This window comes from Lepidochelys kempii, chromosome 7 (assembly GCF_965140285.1).
Source record: "Lepidochelys kempii isolate rLepKem1 chromosome 7, rLepKem1.hap1, whole genome shotgun sequence".
In the NCBI taxonomy this organism is placed as follows: domain Eukaryota; kingdom Metazoa; phylum Chordata; order Testudines; family Cheloniidae; genus Lepidochelys; species Lepidochelys kempii.
In genome coordinates, this window is record NC_136386.1 from 122,182,239 (window position 1) to 122,201,399 (window position 19,161).

At 40.5% G+C, this 19,161-nt stretch overlaps 1 protein-coding gene across 3 annotated transcripts in view; it reads right to left on the reverse strand.

Annotated features, from left to right (window-relative positions):
• SUFU (SUFU negative regulator of hedgehog signaling) overlaps window positions 1-19,161 on the reverse strand; it is a 125,346-nt gene that overhangs the window by 84,343 nt on the left and 21,842 nt on the right. For all 3 annotated transcript variants that reach the window (XM_073354504.2, XM_073354503.2, XM_073354505.1), the window contains exon 3: window positions 8,107-8,243. In XM_073354504.2, the coding sequence (XP_073210605.2) occupies window positions 8,107-8,243 (137 nt within the window). The remainder of the gene's footprint in view (window positions 1-8,106; window positions 8,244-19,161) is intronic.

Genomic DNA, 19,161 nt, shown 5'->3' on the forward strand with positions numbered 1-19,161 from the left:
CCCCAACTCAGATCTATGTTTAATAAAAAACAAGTGTGCCGAACTGAATCCTGGGACCCAGACAGACACCCTAAGGCTTTACCCACTCTCAACTTTCTTAATTTCCCCACCACTGCTACTGCAGGGCCAGCTCTGCTGGTGGGAATATGAACATAGCTAAGCCTGTGGTGTTTTGACCAACATCTCATCTAGACCTACTTTGAGCAGGGTTAGAGGATTAGTTAAAATGCCAACAGGCAGTCTATAGTAATGTTTTCATCCCTGGAACTTCATGGGTAGTTGAACCAGTGGGAAATTAAGAGAAAAAGCTTAGCACAGACATAGCTTTAAGTGTATTGCTTGTGTAACTCTCGGAAACCTTTATTTCAAGAGAGTGCACATATCCATCCCTACAAAATTATGATTCAGAATCATTCTAGATATAGCCAAATAATTTTTCTTTAGTCTTTTTAACGTTGGTTGCCTGATTTCTGCCTCCAGAGTTGTCATTTGTCTTTTCTAGATCACTGGCACCATTCGCACAAGCTTATCCATATACTACCACATAAACCTTCATTCATATATGCAGGGAGTGCGAGGGGAGTTCCATCTGCACACAATCAGTGTTTGGCCATCTCTCCTGTGAGTGTCAAAAATGTCTTCAATACAGGGCTCTCCCCCCACTCCCCCTCGGGTTGGGGGGGGCGTATGGGAATGATCCCTCTAACAGGAATTGGGCTTAGACCCAAATGATTTCACATGGACCACTACACAACTATCAGATCGTGACCATGGGCATGCTCTCCCCAAGCAGCCAAGTACTTGTGGATACATTTATTCAGATGGCTCCATGACACATGGATTTTCACTGAAATGGTGAGTGTACTGCTGTTTACTTCTATGCACATACGATAGGACGTATGCGTGTGTGTTGCTATGGTTTAATGTGTGTGTGTTTAACATGCGCCCCCAAAAGCAGTCAAATTTAAATTCCTGTGCACGCTCCTGGATAGTGATAGGTTTTGGCCATGCCCAACTTCGGCTAAATTGGAAACAGGGACTTTAACTTACGTTTCCACACCCCTTCACAGAACTGAACCATGCAGTCTACTTACAGGGCTGAGCTCTACTCACCTAAGGCAAACAACTGGCCCACAGTATATTTTATAAGAACTTCACTGTGCAAAAGAAGTTCCAGTGTTTATGTGCAGCAAAGCTAACTGCATACCTGCTTTGTTAAAACAAATATATAAGTTGATTTATTCTTTTGTGGAGTTGAAACACAGGTAATCCCCTCCATTTCTACTCTAAAGTTCTGAAATACTGCAGGGAAGACAGGGCCAGTTCTACACTGGGAACTGCATATATGTTTCAGAACCATAGCAACCAGTAAAAAATGATAAATGAGTCTGGGGTTAAAAAAAAAGCAGAGTCAGAAAAATAATATGAATAACTAGGCAACTCTTTGGCTTTATTCAGCCTACTGGGAGGAAATAAGCAACATTTTATAAAAGCTAGACAAATCTCATTTGTATTCAGGGAAGCACCCTTTTACAGAAGAATGTGCCTGCATAAAAGAGCATTTAAAACCATGCATGTAAAAACAGTCATTTGGACAAAGCATAGACTTGTAAATATTAGTGACTTTGAGGGGAAGTGTCTAGTGATTAGTGCAGGACTCTAGGAGCCAAGATCTTATGAAGTCTGACTGCTTTGGGTTGTATGACCTTAGTCAAATTACTTAATCCAAAGGAGTCTCTCTTTCTACAGAGAAAATTAACATGCCTGCCACCTTCATGGGGCTATTATGACAGACTTAATTAGTTAACGTTCATAAAGCAGGTTTAGATAGTCAGATGATGTTACTACTCATTGGAATTGGGATGAAGATGAATTTGGGCAATCATCATTTTAGTTGTGTTTGTTGTTTTTAAAGAGATGCTCAGACAGCTCCCATTGACTTTAACACAGTTGTAGGAGCTCTGCACCTCGTGTGTGTGTGGTGGGGAGGAAGAGCGCCTTACATTATGCCTAAGTAGTCACCATATTCAGATCCACATAACAGTGATAACTTCTTAAATCACTTACATGCACAGAAGCAAAATTCTCCACCTTGCTAATATGAAGCAAGTTTTGCCAGGCAGGTAAGTGCCATGAAAGCTCTGTCAGTTCCTCACATCGCAACATTTGTTGCCTGCAGCTCAGAGCCACTCAAAGCTGTGAAATTTTTTCCTATAGTAACTTTGGAAAAGGAGAACCCAAAAAGTTATTTCTTAATCTTTTTTTTTTTTTAAACACACTAAAGATGAAATTCTCACTGATCACTAGAAACAAGGGCCAAGATATGTCAATAGGGTTTTCTGAAGCCTAAATTCCTTTGTTCTAATTTTTATGGTAGTCCAGATGACATTGTTATTGACATGTGTGATTGGTATTGGTAGAATCAATTCTATGTAGTAAATTTTAAGAAATTTAACAGTTTAATACTTATCAATAAAGAATAATTCAGTGACAATAATCTAAGAGACTTGAGATTTGAGCTCTACTTATAAAAGCAACTTCCCTCCATGTGGTAAAGTAACAACCAAAATCCACGTTAAATTTTAGCACAGGCTGCCCTGCTTAATCAAGGTCTTCCTTTTTATCATCACTTGCATTACCCAGAGTGCCTAGAAGCCCCATGCATGGACCAGGACTGCACAGCGCTAGCCGTTGTACAAACACAGAAAAGACAGTCCTTGTCCCAAGGAGTTTACAACCTAGTGTTTATTGCAACAAAGAGCTTGTACAAAGAGGCATACTTTGTCAGTCATATGAATAACTAGACACATCATAAGTCTTAAATACTAGTGTTCAGTATTTAAAATAATTATTTTAAAACAGTCATTTACAGATTTTAAACTTTTGAACAATTTGCTAGCAGGAAAACCACAGAGAAAGTTTAAGTGTGCTTAATCTGTAGAGGTCTCCCTTTTAAAAACCTGAATTGCTGCTAATATTTTTTAAGTCAATTTGATTTAAGAAACTGACAAACATTTATTGCAAAAAGCTTCACAGACAACTAATATGATGCGTACTCTGCCTTGCTGTTTTTATGATGTACCATTTACTGGCAGATCTTTCCAAAATCCAACTGCTTGCATGCTGTAGGAATATAACTGATTTGTCTCAGGCCAAGAGACATGGAAACTGTACAAGTTCTCAGATACCCAATAGATTAATCTTTGTGCGACATGAATACAGTACTACTTTCATGTGGCAATTAGGTAGATTATTGAAAACAATTAGACTTGACTTGAGAATGAAGGTATTGCATAGTTTAATTTAAAAAAACAAAAACACTTTCAAAACTGGTAAAACTATTTTATTACTGCAGCATAGAGTTAACCACAAACCTAAAAAGCCTTGAACAGATTTTCCATTGGAGCAGTATTCCCTCCCCTACCCCACTCAGTTTGGACTGAGGCATAAATCTGTTCTACCATGAGATATTCCCAATGTAACCATGAACCATGACGAGTTAAGGTCACTGAATAGTGAACAGTTTCATTTTCAAAGTTTCTAGGATTTTTTTTTTTTTAAACTAAAAATAACAGAGTTGGAATTTGTGGTCATGGTCAAACAGTGATAAAAATCAAGAACAGATAAAGCCACAAATAGAAGTAAGATTTGCAAACTTGGCTTTGTTGAAGCAGGGGAGCCAGTGCTATTTAATCAAAAGCACAAAGCATCAAGTGTTTGTTACAATGAACAGCAAAGTCAAAGCTTGAAGAATTCTAAAAATTGGTGCAGAAGACAGATTGTCTAAAGTAAAGCAGCAATGCAGAAAAAGTGAAAGAAACACGAGTGCGACACTTGTGTGCTTAAAAGTGTCCATCACAAAATATAATGCGACTTGGGTGAGAGCACAGGTGCCATCTGTGAGAAGTGTTCTAGAATCATGGGTAATGTTATTTTAAACAGTAGTTGGTTGAATTTTGCCCTTTATCTCCTTCATATGAAACTACTCAGTAACAGTGAGGGTATAATGTCATCCCATGCCCCCATATCCTATAGGATGTGGTAAAGTATACCTATGACAACAAACTGGCTTTTATTCACAGGTACGATCTTACCTCTAATACGGTGCATAGTGAGCACTAGAGAGGTGTAAATTCTAGACCATGCTAGCGTGTTGCGCACTAACCGGCCCCTGCGGACCCTATTAGGGTCCACAAAGTTCCCCAGTATGCGTTTGAAACATGACTACGTCCACAAGGGCCAGTTAGTGTGCACTAAAATTTATGCCCTTCTAGCGCAGACTATAATACTTAGTCCTGCCTTAAGTGCAGGGGACTGGACTAGATGACCTCTCGAGGTCCCTTCCAGTTCTATGATTCTAGTGCACTGTGTAGATGAGCCCTAATTCATTAACTGGCCCTACAGCTTTGGAGCCCATTACCAGATGTGGCTTTAAGACCCCCACCCATACACTGGGCCAGTTTTATCTTTTCTACTTGTGCAGAGAGTGAAGTGCGGAGCATGACTCAAGTTGTTTTGATTCAGCAAATGCTTTAAAGGTCATTTGTAAATATTAAAACCTCCACAGGTTTAAAAAGTACTACTGATTTGATATCCAGGTCCTTACCCAGGCTGATCACGGTGGCATTTGACAGCCACACCACGCAACAGGATGGGCACAGAGTTCTGAGTAGGAAACATCTGAGCATAAGAAAATGCTGTTAGTGCCATAATGTGCCTTGGGCAGATTGTGTTTCAAGGAGAAAGAACCTACTCTGAAACAGGTGCGTTTTAGTCTTCAAGTGTATAGCATTAAAGTTTTGCCCAAGACCAAGGAAGGGAGAAAAGCAGGACAAAGCAGAATTATCCATTTCAGCTTTGCCAAGTGATCAAGACAAGCTGAAAATATTCTCATTACCCAGAAAAAAAGGACTATTAATGTCAGTTTCCGCCTCCCCCACAAGTACAACAGAGGAGGCTAGAGGTAGGCTACATGACACAAGATACAGCTGCTCTGTCAGTCATCATTATTTCTATCATCATAGCGCCTTGGAGTCCCACAGCAGAGGTGGCTGGTGGGACTGAGTGGGAGCGGAGCAAAGTACTGAATTGTATCAGGTGTAAGGGCAAGAGACTGAGCTGTGAGGGGAAGGGGCGGGTGCATTTAGATTCCCCAGGCATTACTTGTGGTGACTGGTGGGAATAAGAAGAAATCCACCACTGAGCATGCCCTATGCCAAATTCATTTCAAATGTGTCCGTCAGTGCTCTGACCCGATGTCGATGATTGAGGGAGATAGGGTCTGAGCTTTTCAGCTACAGTAAGGTAATTCAGAGACCGTTATTTACGCCAGGAAAGCAAGCGATAAGAGTTTGCCGAACAAGCTTTGTAGCAAAATAAACTGTAGTTTGATTACTCATTGAGCAACACACAATTTCCTTCTATTTTGGGAAAGAGATGGCCTCTCTAATGCTTAGTTATAGCCTCACAATTGCAAGCTTAGCTGCTACCATGAGGGACAGTTTACTTTGCAAGTTAATCCTTAATTTACATACTTTTTTTTTTTTTTAAATTGTGTAAGAACCACAAACAGTCTATTAAAAACATTTGAAGCGTGTCTGGAACACAAGTCATGAGGGCTTTAAAGACAGCATCAATCTGAATCAACAGAGGATAATACTGAATGTCACGGACCAATTAAAAGTGAAGTACATAGCAAAGACAAATGCTCTTTCCAGAGAATATTCGAAAGCTGGTTTTATGGTTTCAGGTCTAAAAGATGGAGTTATGTATTTTGAAGAAAGCATGAAAAGTCCTCTTGTAGAGAATCTGTTCTAAATGGCTTAACACCAATTACACGTACACAACCTGTTGTCTGCTGCTCACGCAAAATACACAGAAACAAAAAATGTCACTTTGTCCACACAAAATTCCTATTACTGGATTGCTCCAAGAAATGCAACATGAAGAGATTCAAAAGTTTGTCTCTTCGACTAACATGGTTTACATGGCCACTAAGTATTTTTTTTAAATCCTGTCAAAACACTACTGTGTACACACCTCCTCCTGTGGAGAGAATGAGGACAAACAAGCGACGGATATTAGTCACATAGCTCAATGCACAAGTGGAAGGCGCTCAGACACTATGCTGATAAGCGTGGTATGAGAACTTACAGAATATTAGGGATTTGAAATGCTACAAAAATGGCCTTAATTCTTGATTAAATAATATTAACGTCGATAAGTGAGACATTAGAGGCAATTGCCAAGTAAGAGGCAAACATCTCAGAAGTGCATGAGAAAAAGCTAGCCTTATTAACGCATCCACTGACAGCAAATGCTTTAGAAAGCTAAATAAGAGTTGCATACATCAGATTTAGGTGGGAAATCTTGTACTCCCACCCAGACTCTGAATCTGGGACAGCTGATGGGAATCACATGGAATACAACTGCTTTAGGAGTTGTGAGGAACCAAGGCAAAAAATCTCAAAGAAGAACAACTGAACCTGAATTGCAATGATGCAACAGTGAAAATGGGCCTACACACCACTTCAACAGCCAAATTTAGACAAGATGTCTTAATTCCACCTGGCATCAAGTGACATTCTTAAGACCAAGACAAGTGATTTGTGGGTAGATTGTTCTGTTGAGTCAGCATTTGAAAGAAAGCAACCATGTGAGTATTGCTAAGGAGTGCAGGGGGGTTGCACTCGTGATCAGCAGTAAGGGAGTTGACGGTGATCATATTTTTTCTGGGCCCCTCCAATTTAAAAGTCACTCATCTGACTGAAAAAACAGCACAGAATCAGAGACGTTACGGAGCAATTTATTAGCTGGCAGAGAAACAGTTACAAATCTGTGCGTGCTTAGTAATCACTGATTTAGGAAGCTATTTTAACAGTTAAGAACCCCAAAACTGGATCAAAAAGGCATTCACTATATGCACAATCACTCCACAGAATCCCATGTATAAACACAATGTGAACTGATACTCTACCCAACGGGCCATTTACTGAACCATAGAATCGTAGAACTGGAAGGGACCCCAAGAGGTCATCTAGTCCAGTCCCCTGCACTCACAGCAAGACCAAGTTATCTACATCGGGGTTCTCAACCTGTCTCCCCCCCCAACATGCTATAAAAACTCCATGACCCACCACTGTGTTTTCTCATATCCAGTAGATTAAAAGCCAGGGCTGGCATTAGGGGGCAGCAAACAGGGAATTGCTGGGGGCCCCATGCCACAGGGAGCCCCACACAGCTAAGTTGCTTGGGCTTTGGCTTTCTGCCCTGGGCACCAGCAAGTCAGATATGAGGCCTGCTCTCTTGTTTATTTTGGCGGACCTCCTGAAACCTGTTTGCAGCTCCACAGGGGCCATGGACCCACAGTTGAGAACCACTAATCTAGACCATCCCTGACAGCTGTTTGTCTAACCTACTCCTAAAAGTCTCCAATGATGGAGATTCCACAACCTCCCAAGGCAATTTATTCCAGTGCTTAACCACCCCGACAGTTAGGAAGTTTTTCCTAATGTGCAACCTAAACCGCCCTTGCTGCAATTTAAGACCACTACTTCTTATCCTATCCTCAGAGGTTAAGGAGAACAATTTTTCTCCCTCCTCCTTGTAACCACTTTTTATGTTAAGTTCAGTTATACTGTACCACATGGGAAAGCTGACATTTCCTAGGAGATCTTCTATATCACTGACACAGCCCTGAGGATTTCCATTTGTCTCAGCTTTAACCCCTGCTTCCCTAAGACCTCATATCACAGCCATCTTCTTCCACCATTGAGCAGCTCCTCATTTGTCTAGAGGAATCACTAACAGGTAATCCCAAAGACTCCCTTTCCTATTAAGGCCTAACCATTCTGTACCTTCAAGCAGCTCACAGTAGGGGGACCTAGATCACCTGTACAGTAGCACAGAGATCTACCAGTTGGCTGCTGAAAGCAACACATTTATTTTGACCAAACAGCATTTTCACACAAGACAGATCTCAAGACTAAAATGGCAGAGATTTAATTGAATAAATACAAGATTCAAATCCAGCACTTTGATGTTCACGTAACCCATCAGAGTTAGAGTGATAGAAAACAAGGCAGCAATTGTTTAATGTTACAGTACCTGACTGGAAGACGTATCTGGCTAAGCCTTGCATTAACTCTGCCGGCCATGTAGGTGGTGCCGACTCCCCTGTCTCTCTCTTTAGTCGAAACGTCAACTCGAATCCAAAACCACTTGGCCCATCCGTTCCTGTAAATCTGGAGAGAAGGAAAAGCAAATGGGTCACATATTTCTCCTCAACAAGGGTGGACCTTAGGATTAGGTAGATGGGAGCAGCAGCAGCAATGCTGGGCAATGGTTTTCAAGAGGTTGTGCCTTTTCTTTTCCTCCTAGGACGAATGAGGAGTTGAGAGCTTCTCTAGTGGTATTTAAATGTACATGCATCCAAATGGCACAGAATCATTAGGTTAGCCAGCTCGTTTCTGCATAAAACTAATACAGTAATTCAGACAGTAAAAAAAAAAAAAAAATCTAAACTCTATTCTGGCATATGGCATGGAATATTCTGTACTGGGGACAGGTCAACAGAAGAAGTGGAAAAAGGTGAAAGCCTTACTAGAAGCACTGATTTAATCCCGTCAGATACTTCAGTGTCCGTTGTGAATGTCAGCAGCCCACTGCAACTAGCACTAGAGGTGCATTTTGTCTGGAGTATCCAGGTAAGGTAGGCAGCACTGAAAACGTTAAACAGGAAACTGACTGCAGAAGAAACCGGGTGAACGCTTGGCCAGTTACTTTGGTAGGAGTTAGGTGGCAGGTTTGTTTGCTTGCATCTAGCAAGCTCTACTCAGGAGAGTAGGGCCACATTGGCAGAGGTAGGGAGATCAAGTCTGAAAAGTAGGCCAGGCTGTCCAGTGGGAAAGTAGTATGGCTTTTGATACGGTCTCCCATGACCTTCTCATAAACAACCTAGGGAAATACAACCTAGATGGAGCTACTATAAGGTGGGTGCAGAACTGGTTGGAAAACTGTTCCATGAGAGTAGTTATCAGTGGCTCTCAGTCAAGCTGGAAGGGCATAACGAGTGGGGTCCCGCAGGGTTCAGTTCTGGGTGCAGTTCTGTTCAATATCTTCATCAATTATTTAGATAATGGCATAGAGAGTACACTTACAAGTTTGTGGACGATGCAAGTGCTTTGGAGGATAGGATTAAAATTCAGAATGATCTGGACAAACTGGAGAAACACTGACATAAACAGGATGAAATTCAATACAGGACAAATGCAAAGTACTCTACTTAGGAAGGAACAATCAGTTGCACACATACAAAATGGGAAATGACTGCCTAGGAAGGAGAACTGCGGAAAGGGATCTGGGGGTCATAGTGAATCACAAGCTAAATATGAATCAACAGTGTAACACTGTTGGCCAAAACCAAAAAAACCCAAACATTCTGTGATGTATTAGGAGTGTTGTAAGCAAAACACAAGAACTAATTATTCCTCTCCACTCTGCGATGATTAGGCCTCAACTGGAGTACTGTGTCCAGTTCTCGGCACCACATTTCAGGAAGGATGTGGACAAATGGGAGAAAGTCAAGAGAAGAGCAACAAAAATGATTAAAGGTCTAAAAATCATGACCTATGAGGGAAGACTGAAAAAACTGGGTTTGTTTAGTCTGGAAAAGAGAAGACTGAGAGGGGACATGATAACAGTTTTCAGGTATATAAAAGGTTGTTACAAGGAGGAGGGAGAAGAATTGTTCTCCTTAACCTCTGAGGATAGGACAAGCAATGGGCTTAAATTGCAGCAAGGGCGGTTTAGGCTGTAGAATCTCCGTCACTGGTGGTTTTAAAGAGCGGTTATACAAAAACCTGCTAGGGATGGCCTAGATAATACTTAGTCCTGCCTTGAGTGCAGGGGACTGTACTAGAAGACCTCTCCAGGTCCCTTCCAGTCCTATGACTTCTGGCTTTACTATCATTAGTCCTTCACTCAGAGTTCTACATTTTACACTCACACAGAAAGGAAAATATCTGCCCTCCCAGATGCCGAAGACTGACAAAACATCAGACTTGCTGTGAAATTTCTAAGCCACATGGACAAATATTTAAGTCCACAAAATTTGAGACCAGTTAGTGACGCTAGCCTCCTTCATATTAATGCCATCACATCCCTTACTTGCTTGTTATGGCTGTGCCATGAAGTTTAAAGTAGGCATAAGAAAGATGGATTTACAGACAGCATACAGGCATCACACAGAAACAGGCCTTCATAAGCCAGTACCGTTCTGTAAGTTGCATAAATTTGCAAGAAACTTTATGGTAACTGGCAAAGTTCACGGAAAAAGTGAATTTCTTGGATCCAGGTCCCTTGCTGACATCTATGAAAGATATAATGCAGGAGGTGTTAACATTTTATTTATACTAAAAACACCCAAACATGGCGATCAAAAAGCTCACTAAAGTATTTCCCAGTTGTGGTGCAGGGACCACCAGTGATGCTCAGAGCACTTCCAGGTGCCATAATGGCAAAGAATTTGTCTCTTCACAGAGATGCTTTCCAGAAATTCTGGGCTGGACAACAGCTCTCAGGGTTTTGAGACTAACAAGAAAACCCAAACCCAAGTATTACTGTGTACTTACTCTCAAGAGCTGCATCATCATTAGGCTTGGCAGAATTTAATTTTATTTATTTATTTTTTTTGGTAACTGCAACAGATTTTTTTGTTTTTTTATCTATTTAAATTTACAGTTGTAGGAAATTACAGGGGAGTCAAACAGTAGAGTATCAGACAATTATTTAATGACAGTAGATATTTAGATTCAAAAAGTTAAAGCTTTATAACCATTAAACACACAAATTGTCAACATCACATCAAAATATACAATGTAAATATCCTTAAATCACACTAAGTTCTTAAAAAGAAAAGGAGTACTTGTGGCACCTTAGAGACTAACCAATTTATTTGAGCATGAGCTTTCGTGAGCTACAGCTCACTTCATCAGATGCGATGAATACAGACTAACACGGCTGTTACTCTGAAACCTGTCACTAAGTTCTTAAGCAGCCTTAAGTTTCTTTCTTTGCCTATGTGTAAATTTTGATTATTAATGGAAATATTTTTCATGGGTTTGTTGCACAGGGAAATTGACATTTACAGATAAAAGTCAAATCATGCCAAGCCTAATCATAACTATCTTTGTTGGGGTTTCTTTGATGCAAGTTTGATCCAATTTGCAGATGATGAAACTGGAGAGGCAGCAAATATACCCAAGGACAGGGCCAAGCTATGAAATAACCTGAAAAGCTTAGAGCCGCTGTAATTGCAGGCAATGAGAGAAGTTACTGAAAGACTAAACACAGGGGAGAAAACAAACAGAAAAGTTAGATATCTAACTAAGCAGCTCTACCCTACACACTCAAGCATGTTCATTTTCATCTTGACCACTTAATACACTCCATAATATGAAGAATTTGACAATCACTGGCATAGAGATATCTGCTGCAAATAGGACAGACCTGCTATTCAAGAATGGCTAGTCAAGGCATGTAAATACATAATTCCAAGAAGCTAATGTAGCTTGCAGTAACAAGCCACAATAAATGCATAATTACAAACTGTACATAAACCATGGAAGTGCTTATTGGTTACACAGAAAGTTTGGGATCATGGAACTGAATTTTGATTAGTGGAGCCTGTCTTAAGTGACCACTTATGAGGACCAACAAAAAAGGCTGCTTTAGGGAGGGAAGGTGGGCAAGGTGATATCTTCTATTGGACCTACTTTTGTTGATGAGAGAGAAACTTTGGAGCCAAAGAAAGCTCTTCTTTGGGTCTGGGAAAGGAACTCACAGGTCACACCAAAATGCAAGGTGGAACAGATTGCTTAGCATAAGTAGTTAACACATACTGTAAGAGACCATTCAAAGCAGAGTGGCCCATTAACACCTCTGCAGTCATAGGACAAAAGGAGGGGGTTAGTGGGTTACAGGTTGTTGTAATAAACCATAAACCCAGTGTCCCTGTTCAGTCTATGATTTTTGGTTCAAGCAGCGTAATGAATTTAAGCTCCTAGGCTTGCCCTTTGAAAGTGTTGTGCAGTAAATCTGCGAATACTGGGAGAGCCAGGGGTTCGACACTCCAGGGAGAAGCTCGCAGATCTCGGGTGTGCTAACTTGTAGAGTGTCAGCAGGGCCGCTGAGGCCCGGAGTGGAGGACTTGTGTTGCCCATGGCTGGTGCCCGTGCTGATGCATGGCAGACACAGACAAAGCTTCCTCACACTAAGGGCAGGGAGTAGTGGGGTGTCTTACAACTCTTAGTATCCCCAGGAAGCGTTACACTGTCCTAGCTATGAAGAATGTTCTCTTCAAGGCCACTTTCAAGCCTTACATCAACTGTCATGTTCAATCACTTGAAGCTACCATATAACGTGATCATCTAAATTACCATATTTATTGTTTTAGGGCAAGATGCACAACCCTCTCTCAAACTGGTGAGCGCTTACACAAGCAGTTCCACTGAAGGTATTGGAACTATTTGTGTGAGTGCTCACCAAAATGTGTAAGGTTTACAAAACTGGGTTCTTCACTAATTCTCAGTCTGTAGATATCTAGTTCTAATGTAAAGAACAGGAATCTTAAAATACAACGATAATTTTTACTGAAACAAGCACAAAAAGACTTTCTTCCATATTTTAGCATGATGAAAGTTTACTACTTGAGTATTAAAAGGAATCTCTCTGGCAAGCAAGGAGATGGTTTTGCATGCTTAAACATGAAATGGGAGTAGTGCAAAGTTCTGAAGAGAATCAACTAGAAAGTCTCATTTTTGCCTGAAAATTTGGTTCCTTCTATGATTAGTTGTAACACCCGAAGTTATAGAAATGCTTTAAAAAAAACAAAAAAAAAACAAAACAGTTTACCTTACACATTTGACAACACTTTTGTATAAAAAAAAAATCAGTGCTTTCATGCATCAGTTAGCAAGGGGGAAATTTACAGAAGAAACCCTTATAATAGGGAAGAGTAGAAAAATTACCTTTTTTTTTTTTTTAATTCCAGGATATGTTACTTTTAAAAAGGTGCTATATCAGCAACTTGGAGTTTGCTTTAAAAAAAAAAAATAATAAAAAAAGTTGACTTGGAAATTTCAAACTGATCTTACAAAGTTAAAATTCTTGTAAAGCAAGATAGATCGCTGCAGGATTATGTCCCCAATACGTGAATTCCAAATATATACTTTGAAGTGTGTTATTCAGTTGCTCAGCTTGAAAAAGCTGCTATAAAGCAAAGTGCATGATTCTAGCTACAAATAATTGTTTATCAAAAAAGTCCACACACATGCCATAAATTAATCTGTGAACAAGTTATGCAGTAATGAAAGTAAAAAGAAAAGGAGGACTTGTGGCACCTTAGAGACTAACCAATTTATTTGAGCATAAGCTTTTGAGATCTACAGCTCACTTCAACGGAGGAATGCACCCTATGAAGTGAGCTGTAGCTCACAAAAGCTTATGCTCCAATAAATTGGTTAGTCTCTAAGGTGCCACAAGTCCTCCTTTTCTTTTTGCGAATACAGACTAACACGGCTGCTACTCTGAAACCAGTAATGAAAGCGTTCACGTATGTAACTATGAAGTCTACACAAAAGGGACTGTTTAGACCACCAGTGTAGGCTAGCACCCCAATTGTTACCTTCCAATGGTATATTACTGGCAATCAATTTTACTACCAGCTAATTTTACAGGATAATTATCAACCTTACCAAAAGTTATTTGAAGCTTGTTACTAGGAAATGAAGAAAGAATCAACACCATTCACTTGACCAGGATAGCAAACCCTCTTTTCTCCTCAAGTTTTTATTCTGTACTATAGATTACCCATTTTAGGTTTTTTTTAAAAAGTTAAAACTTTAGATGAAACTTCAGTTATACACACTGAACAGTTACGAGTTATCTACTTTAGGAAACATGCTCTCTTTTTGCAAAAATGTGACAGCTCATAATACTTAACATGGATGGTTCTTAAGTTCTTATTTCTTAACTCAGCATTCAATTCTTTAAATAAAGCATGCAATTACTAAGAAAGATGACTATTTGCATAGGTCTTTATTCCACTAAATAAACTGAGTCAGCGATAACAGAGCTTGTATTTGAAGGCCTGATTCAAATGGTTATATTCTTGACAAGTGGTCACTGAAAAAAGACATTGTACTGAAAGGAAACAGATGTGATTCACCAGTGTTCTATTAACATCCAATGGCAATAACAATTTATGAAGTGTAAATCGTTAATCTGACGCGTTTTACTTTTAGCTTTGTAATTTGTTAAAAAATTAATCCTGATCAGTGTGTAATTTCAGAAGCCAATCTATGATTGTGATAAAATCCATACATATTTACTGAAGGCCCATTAAGAATTTTGTATAAGTGAAATATCGGGTTAATTTTTTTTTAATTTCCAAAAATAAGCAAGTCTTGTTTTACTTCCAAAATATAAAAATACCCCAGGTATTTTGAACTGAAAACCACATTGAAAAATGGCTAACAATCTCGAATAAAGTCAAAGCTGCTGCTTCTACTCTCCCATGAACAACATTCCCAAATAAAATTCTAAATAAATCTGATGTAGTCACAGTAGTTGCTATAAGAGTCCATAATAAGCGAAAGTGCTTAAATCCTGTAGACACTGAGATCCAGCTACACTATTTAAGAAGTGAATTTTCTCCTCAACCAATGACCGTACCATTGTCATGTCTAATAAGAGTCCAATTCAACCAGAGAGTAACCAGATAAATCCGTAAGTCAGTGAGAATCGGAGACAACGTAAGACCAGGAGTTCAGCAGCCTCGCATTTGTTCTCTACTGGTTTATTTTCTCCAGCTCCTCAGTAGTTTCATATCCTATTCCTCCCTGCAAAGTCTCTCCATGGGTATGTCTTGACAGGCAAACACTATGTTTCTCAGCTGAGATAGATTAACATAATAGTACCCCTAGGTTGCGATACAACCAGCTATCATGGCTTCAGACATGTCAGTCTGAGTCTTTCCAGGGCTTTTCAATAACATTAAGCTAACTTGAGTGAGCTAACACGTTTGACGAATACACAATTTTTGCCCCTCAAGACAAAGTTCATGCGTGTGACAACAAGGTGAAACTGACAGGATGTTATTCCTTCAGTACAGAAGATTTGAAACTCACCTCACTGTACCAACACTGTAGTTCTATTAATTTCTTTATACCCCATCAGTAGGAGAATCGCTATACATTAGTTTGAAGGTGTTTCAGATTTACAGTAACATTAAAGTTTAGACGTTTAGAAATTAACACGGCAGATGGGGGGAGGGGGTAGGAGGAAACAGGGTGGGAACACAGAACTAACATTTTGTATCCATCCATAGACTTCAACTGAGAGCTCCAATACAGCATTAAGTTTCTATACTAACAGAACTGAATACCTCACATAGTTTGGTTTATGCCTTGTTACGGCTGAACTATGCACTACTGAGTGAAAGAGATTTTACCAGAAAATAAAAGTGCTAGGAAGGAGGAATATTTATACTTGTCCCAAATTCCAGAGATACTAGACAGGAGAAAACAAAACCAAAAAACCCAAAAAAACCCAACCCTCTAGGTACATCCCATTATTTTTGCCTCTTCCAATGAAGGAAGTATCCTGATTCCTAAGCATTCAGCTAGCCATATTTTCACAAAACCAGACACTGATGGGGGAATTCTTGGCTTGCTACATGTCCACTGGCTAGCACGAGTGCCATGCATCAAGCAGTTTCATATTTTAACTACAGCAGTAATGGAAGGCTCTTGTATCTGCCAAGTCAAATCCAACCCCATATTTAATAGTAGAACCTTAGTTTGCCATATGAATAAAAATAAACCTTTTGAAAGCCAGAATCATATACTACATGCCATTCTTTGGTTAAGAAATCCCTTTATCTGTTCAGCAAATCAGACCAACGGAACAGTCCACATTTTGTACACACGCTGCAGAAGTCTGGCTTGCTCTTTTAATGGGGTAAGAGTTTCACTGATCATGACATGTAGTTCTAGCAAAGGAATCCAAAGAAATAGAGGCCCCTTTATTTATAGATCAGCAATAGCCAGCTTCCCTGAGCCCCCTGCCACTCAGTGCTCTGCCAGGACCTCTCCAGAAGCCACACACAGAGAACTGAAAAGCTGCTCCCCTCCTCAGCGGAGTATCCAGGGTGTTTTTCACATCAAATAACCCAGCTTTAAGAGGATCAAAAGCCAAACTAGCACTCTGCATTAAATCAGCACTAAAAACTGGAGCCTTTTAGTTTAAATCAAAGCTGCTTGCCAAAGCGTGTATGTTCTCACTGTAGCAAGAAACAAGAAAAGCTTCTTTTCATTCCAGTGCAAAGATGGCAGTATTTCAGTCTGCTTTTAAAAGCTATGGGAAAAAGAGAGACTCCTGGACAAGCAGCAGAGTGTACTGGGTATTTACTTTTGAGAGTGAGTGTATAAACATATCAGGGTTATGAATCCCTGAAAATGGGCATTCACAAATGGAAACACTGACCCTTAGCTATAGCCACGCCAGTTAGCAAATGAGAAGCACTTCACTAGTTTAATTATAGCTTCACTTTGGTAAGTTACAGAACAGCTCTAAACAACCATTTCTGGCCCCAGTAATAGGATCAATCTTTCCCAAGAAAACTGGGCTAGCAGATAGGGCGCTGACCATTGATTCAGAAGCCCTGGGTTCAATTTTCAGCTTGGCCATGTACTTCCTGTCTGACCTTGGGGAAGTCATTTCAGCTATCTTGTGCCTCTGTTTCCCTCTGTAAAATGGTGATAGCACTTCCCTATCTCACAGGGATGTTGCAAGGATTAAATTGTATTAATTGTGAAGCACTTGGATACTATGGCACTGAGGACTATACAAATTACCTGGACAGAGCTCCCATGACTCTGACATCAGCAACAGCTACTGTTACTTTCTGTGCAAAGTCAAGAGTGTTCCAAACTCTGCTCCACAAGGGAACAGTAATTGCCTATCTACCCTGTTGCCTTTGTAAGTATTAATTACTGTTAGTCTGTAATTTTCAAAGGATTTTAGTTATTCATTCAAGAAGTTAGCTATAGTACAAGGCCATTGACAGTGAGTTCAGGTCACCTCCCACTTAAGTCAATAAAAGCAGAACTGGGCCAACGTATTTTAAACTCCAAATTCTGGTTACCCGGATAAGTTTTACAAAAGATAAACAGGACAGGAAAATGGAGATTTTTCTGACGTGCCAGTGTAGGTCTTAGCTTTGTTAAAACTCTACCGAAAAATCAAAAGCGCTGCACTAGTGCACAGGAATCCAAAAGGGACACTAACCTGTCTCAAGTCACAGTCCCAAACTGCGTGAAGTCCAAAGTTTTAGAGATCTCATTTACATTTCACCATTTCTGCCAAGTTAATAGTAATATTAAAAAGCTATTTTAAAAAAATATTTAAGGGTGGCAGGCTATGTACCAGTATCTCAGTTAAAATGACCGTCCTACAGTCTTCATTCTCAGCAAAATATTGGGTAAGAGCTGATTTGCTAACACAACTGCTCGGATTCAAAGGGTCACCCTGTTAAAATAAAACCACAGAGGCACTCTATGCTTTTCCACAGGAAGTGATATACACTAAAATAAATATACATTCCAAAGGTAAAAAGCTACCCCATCTTGCTTAAATCAGGAAGTGACTTGAGAAGACGCATTAAGTGAGATCCTACAAGCCAGTGCTGCATCAGACCATGAGCAAAGGGGAAGGAGGGTGAATATTGCAGACAGCCTGGGGAAGGAATGAGTGAACAGAAGAAAGGCCCAGGACTCCTAGCAAGACAAGCAGAGGGAAATGCACCAGGACAATAGGGCTTCTCCACCAGCAAATGCAGATGCTGCAGTCTCTTGGGACCTCCATATTCAACAATCCTGGGCTCGACTCCCATTGCAGTCCCTATGCCTCTCCCCCCTCAGCATTCCATATGGCCTCAGGGCCCACATGCCTACCCCTACCATCCCACACCAGAAGAAAGCATGGACAGCCACAGCTTCACATACAGCAACGATGGCTGTCACAGGTCAGTGTAAGTGTAGGCTAAATGGATGTGAATGTTCTTTCCCCTTGTTAACTTCGCTTGTAAATTGCCCAGATTTTTCTTTGCGCTGGTTTTGTTACCCAAAATTCTATTGTTTGGCAAATAATTCATCTTTATTCGTTCCCAACGTATGCTGCAAAGAGCAATGAATGCACCCACTTCAGTATTTGTTACTGTGGAGTGTGACAACTCATAGTATTAGTGATACTAACAATCATTAATGTACAGCAAGTACAACAAAATTATTTGGTGCATTCTTAACAGGCCCCAAAACAGCAGCGCCAGGTAGAGGTTGAGCAATAATGCATACATCACAATGCATTACTGTAGCTCACTGTTAAAGTGCTCTTGCAAAGCCACTCCATCTCTGTCCTACCCCCCAGTGGCAAGTTTCCCCCCTTTGCTTCATAGAGATTATGCAAGCAGCTATAACCATTGGGAGTTTTTTTCACTGAGATCCAATCTTGTGCGTATCCAACGCCAGTGTCCCTTCGATCTACCAAAAACACATTCAGCAGTCATTCTGCACCTGCTGAGCTGGTAGCTGAATCTTTCCTCGATGCTGTTGAGGTAGCCAGTATGCGGTTCCATGAGCCAGGGGAGAAACGGGTTGTCTGGGTCCCCCAGGACCATTATTGGCATTTCAACATTGCCAATGGTACTCCGCTAGTTGGGAAAGAAGGCCCCTGCTTGTAGCATTCTGAACAGTCCTGCGTTCTTAAAGATGCGAGAGTCATGCACCTTCCCTGACCAGCCAATGTTCATGTCAGTGAAGCATCCCTGGTGACCCCCCAGCACTTGCACAACCATGGAAAAGTAGCCCTTTCTGTCGATGTACTCTGTGCAAGGTGGGCTGGTGCTAAAATAGGCATGTGAATGCCATCTAATGCTCCACACCAGTTCAGGAATCCCATTGCGGCAAATCCATCCACTATGTCCAACACTTTGCTGAGACTCTCAGTCTGGCATAGCAGGAGGTGATTAATGGCCCCATGTGCTTGCATGACAAGACACCCCACAGTGGATTTTCCAACTCCAAAAGGATTCCCACTGACCAG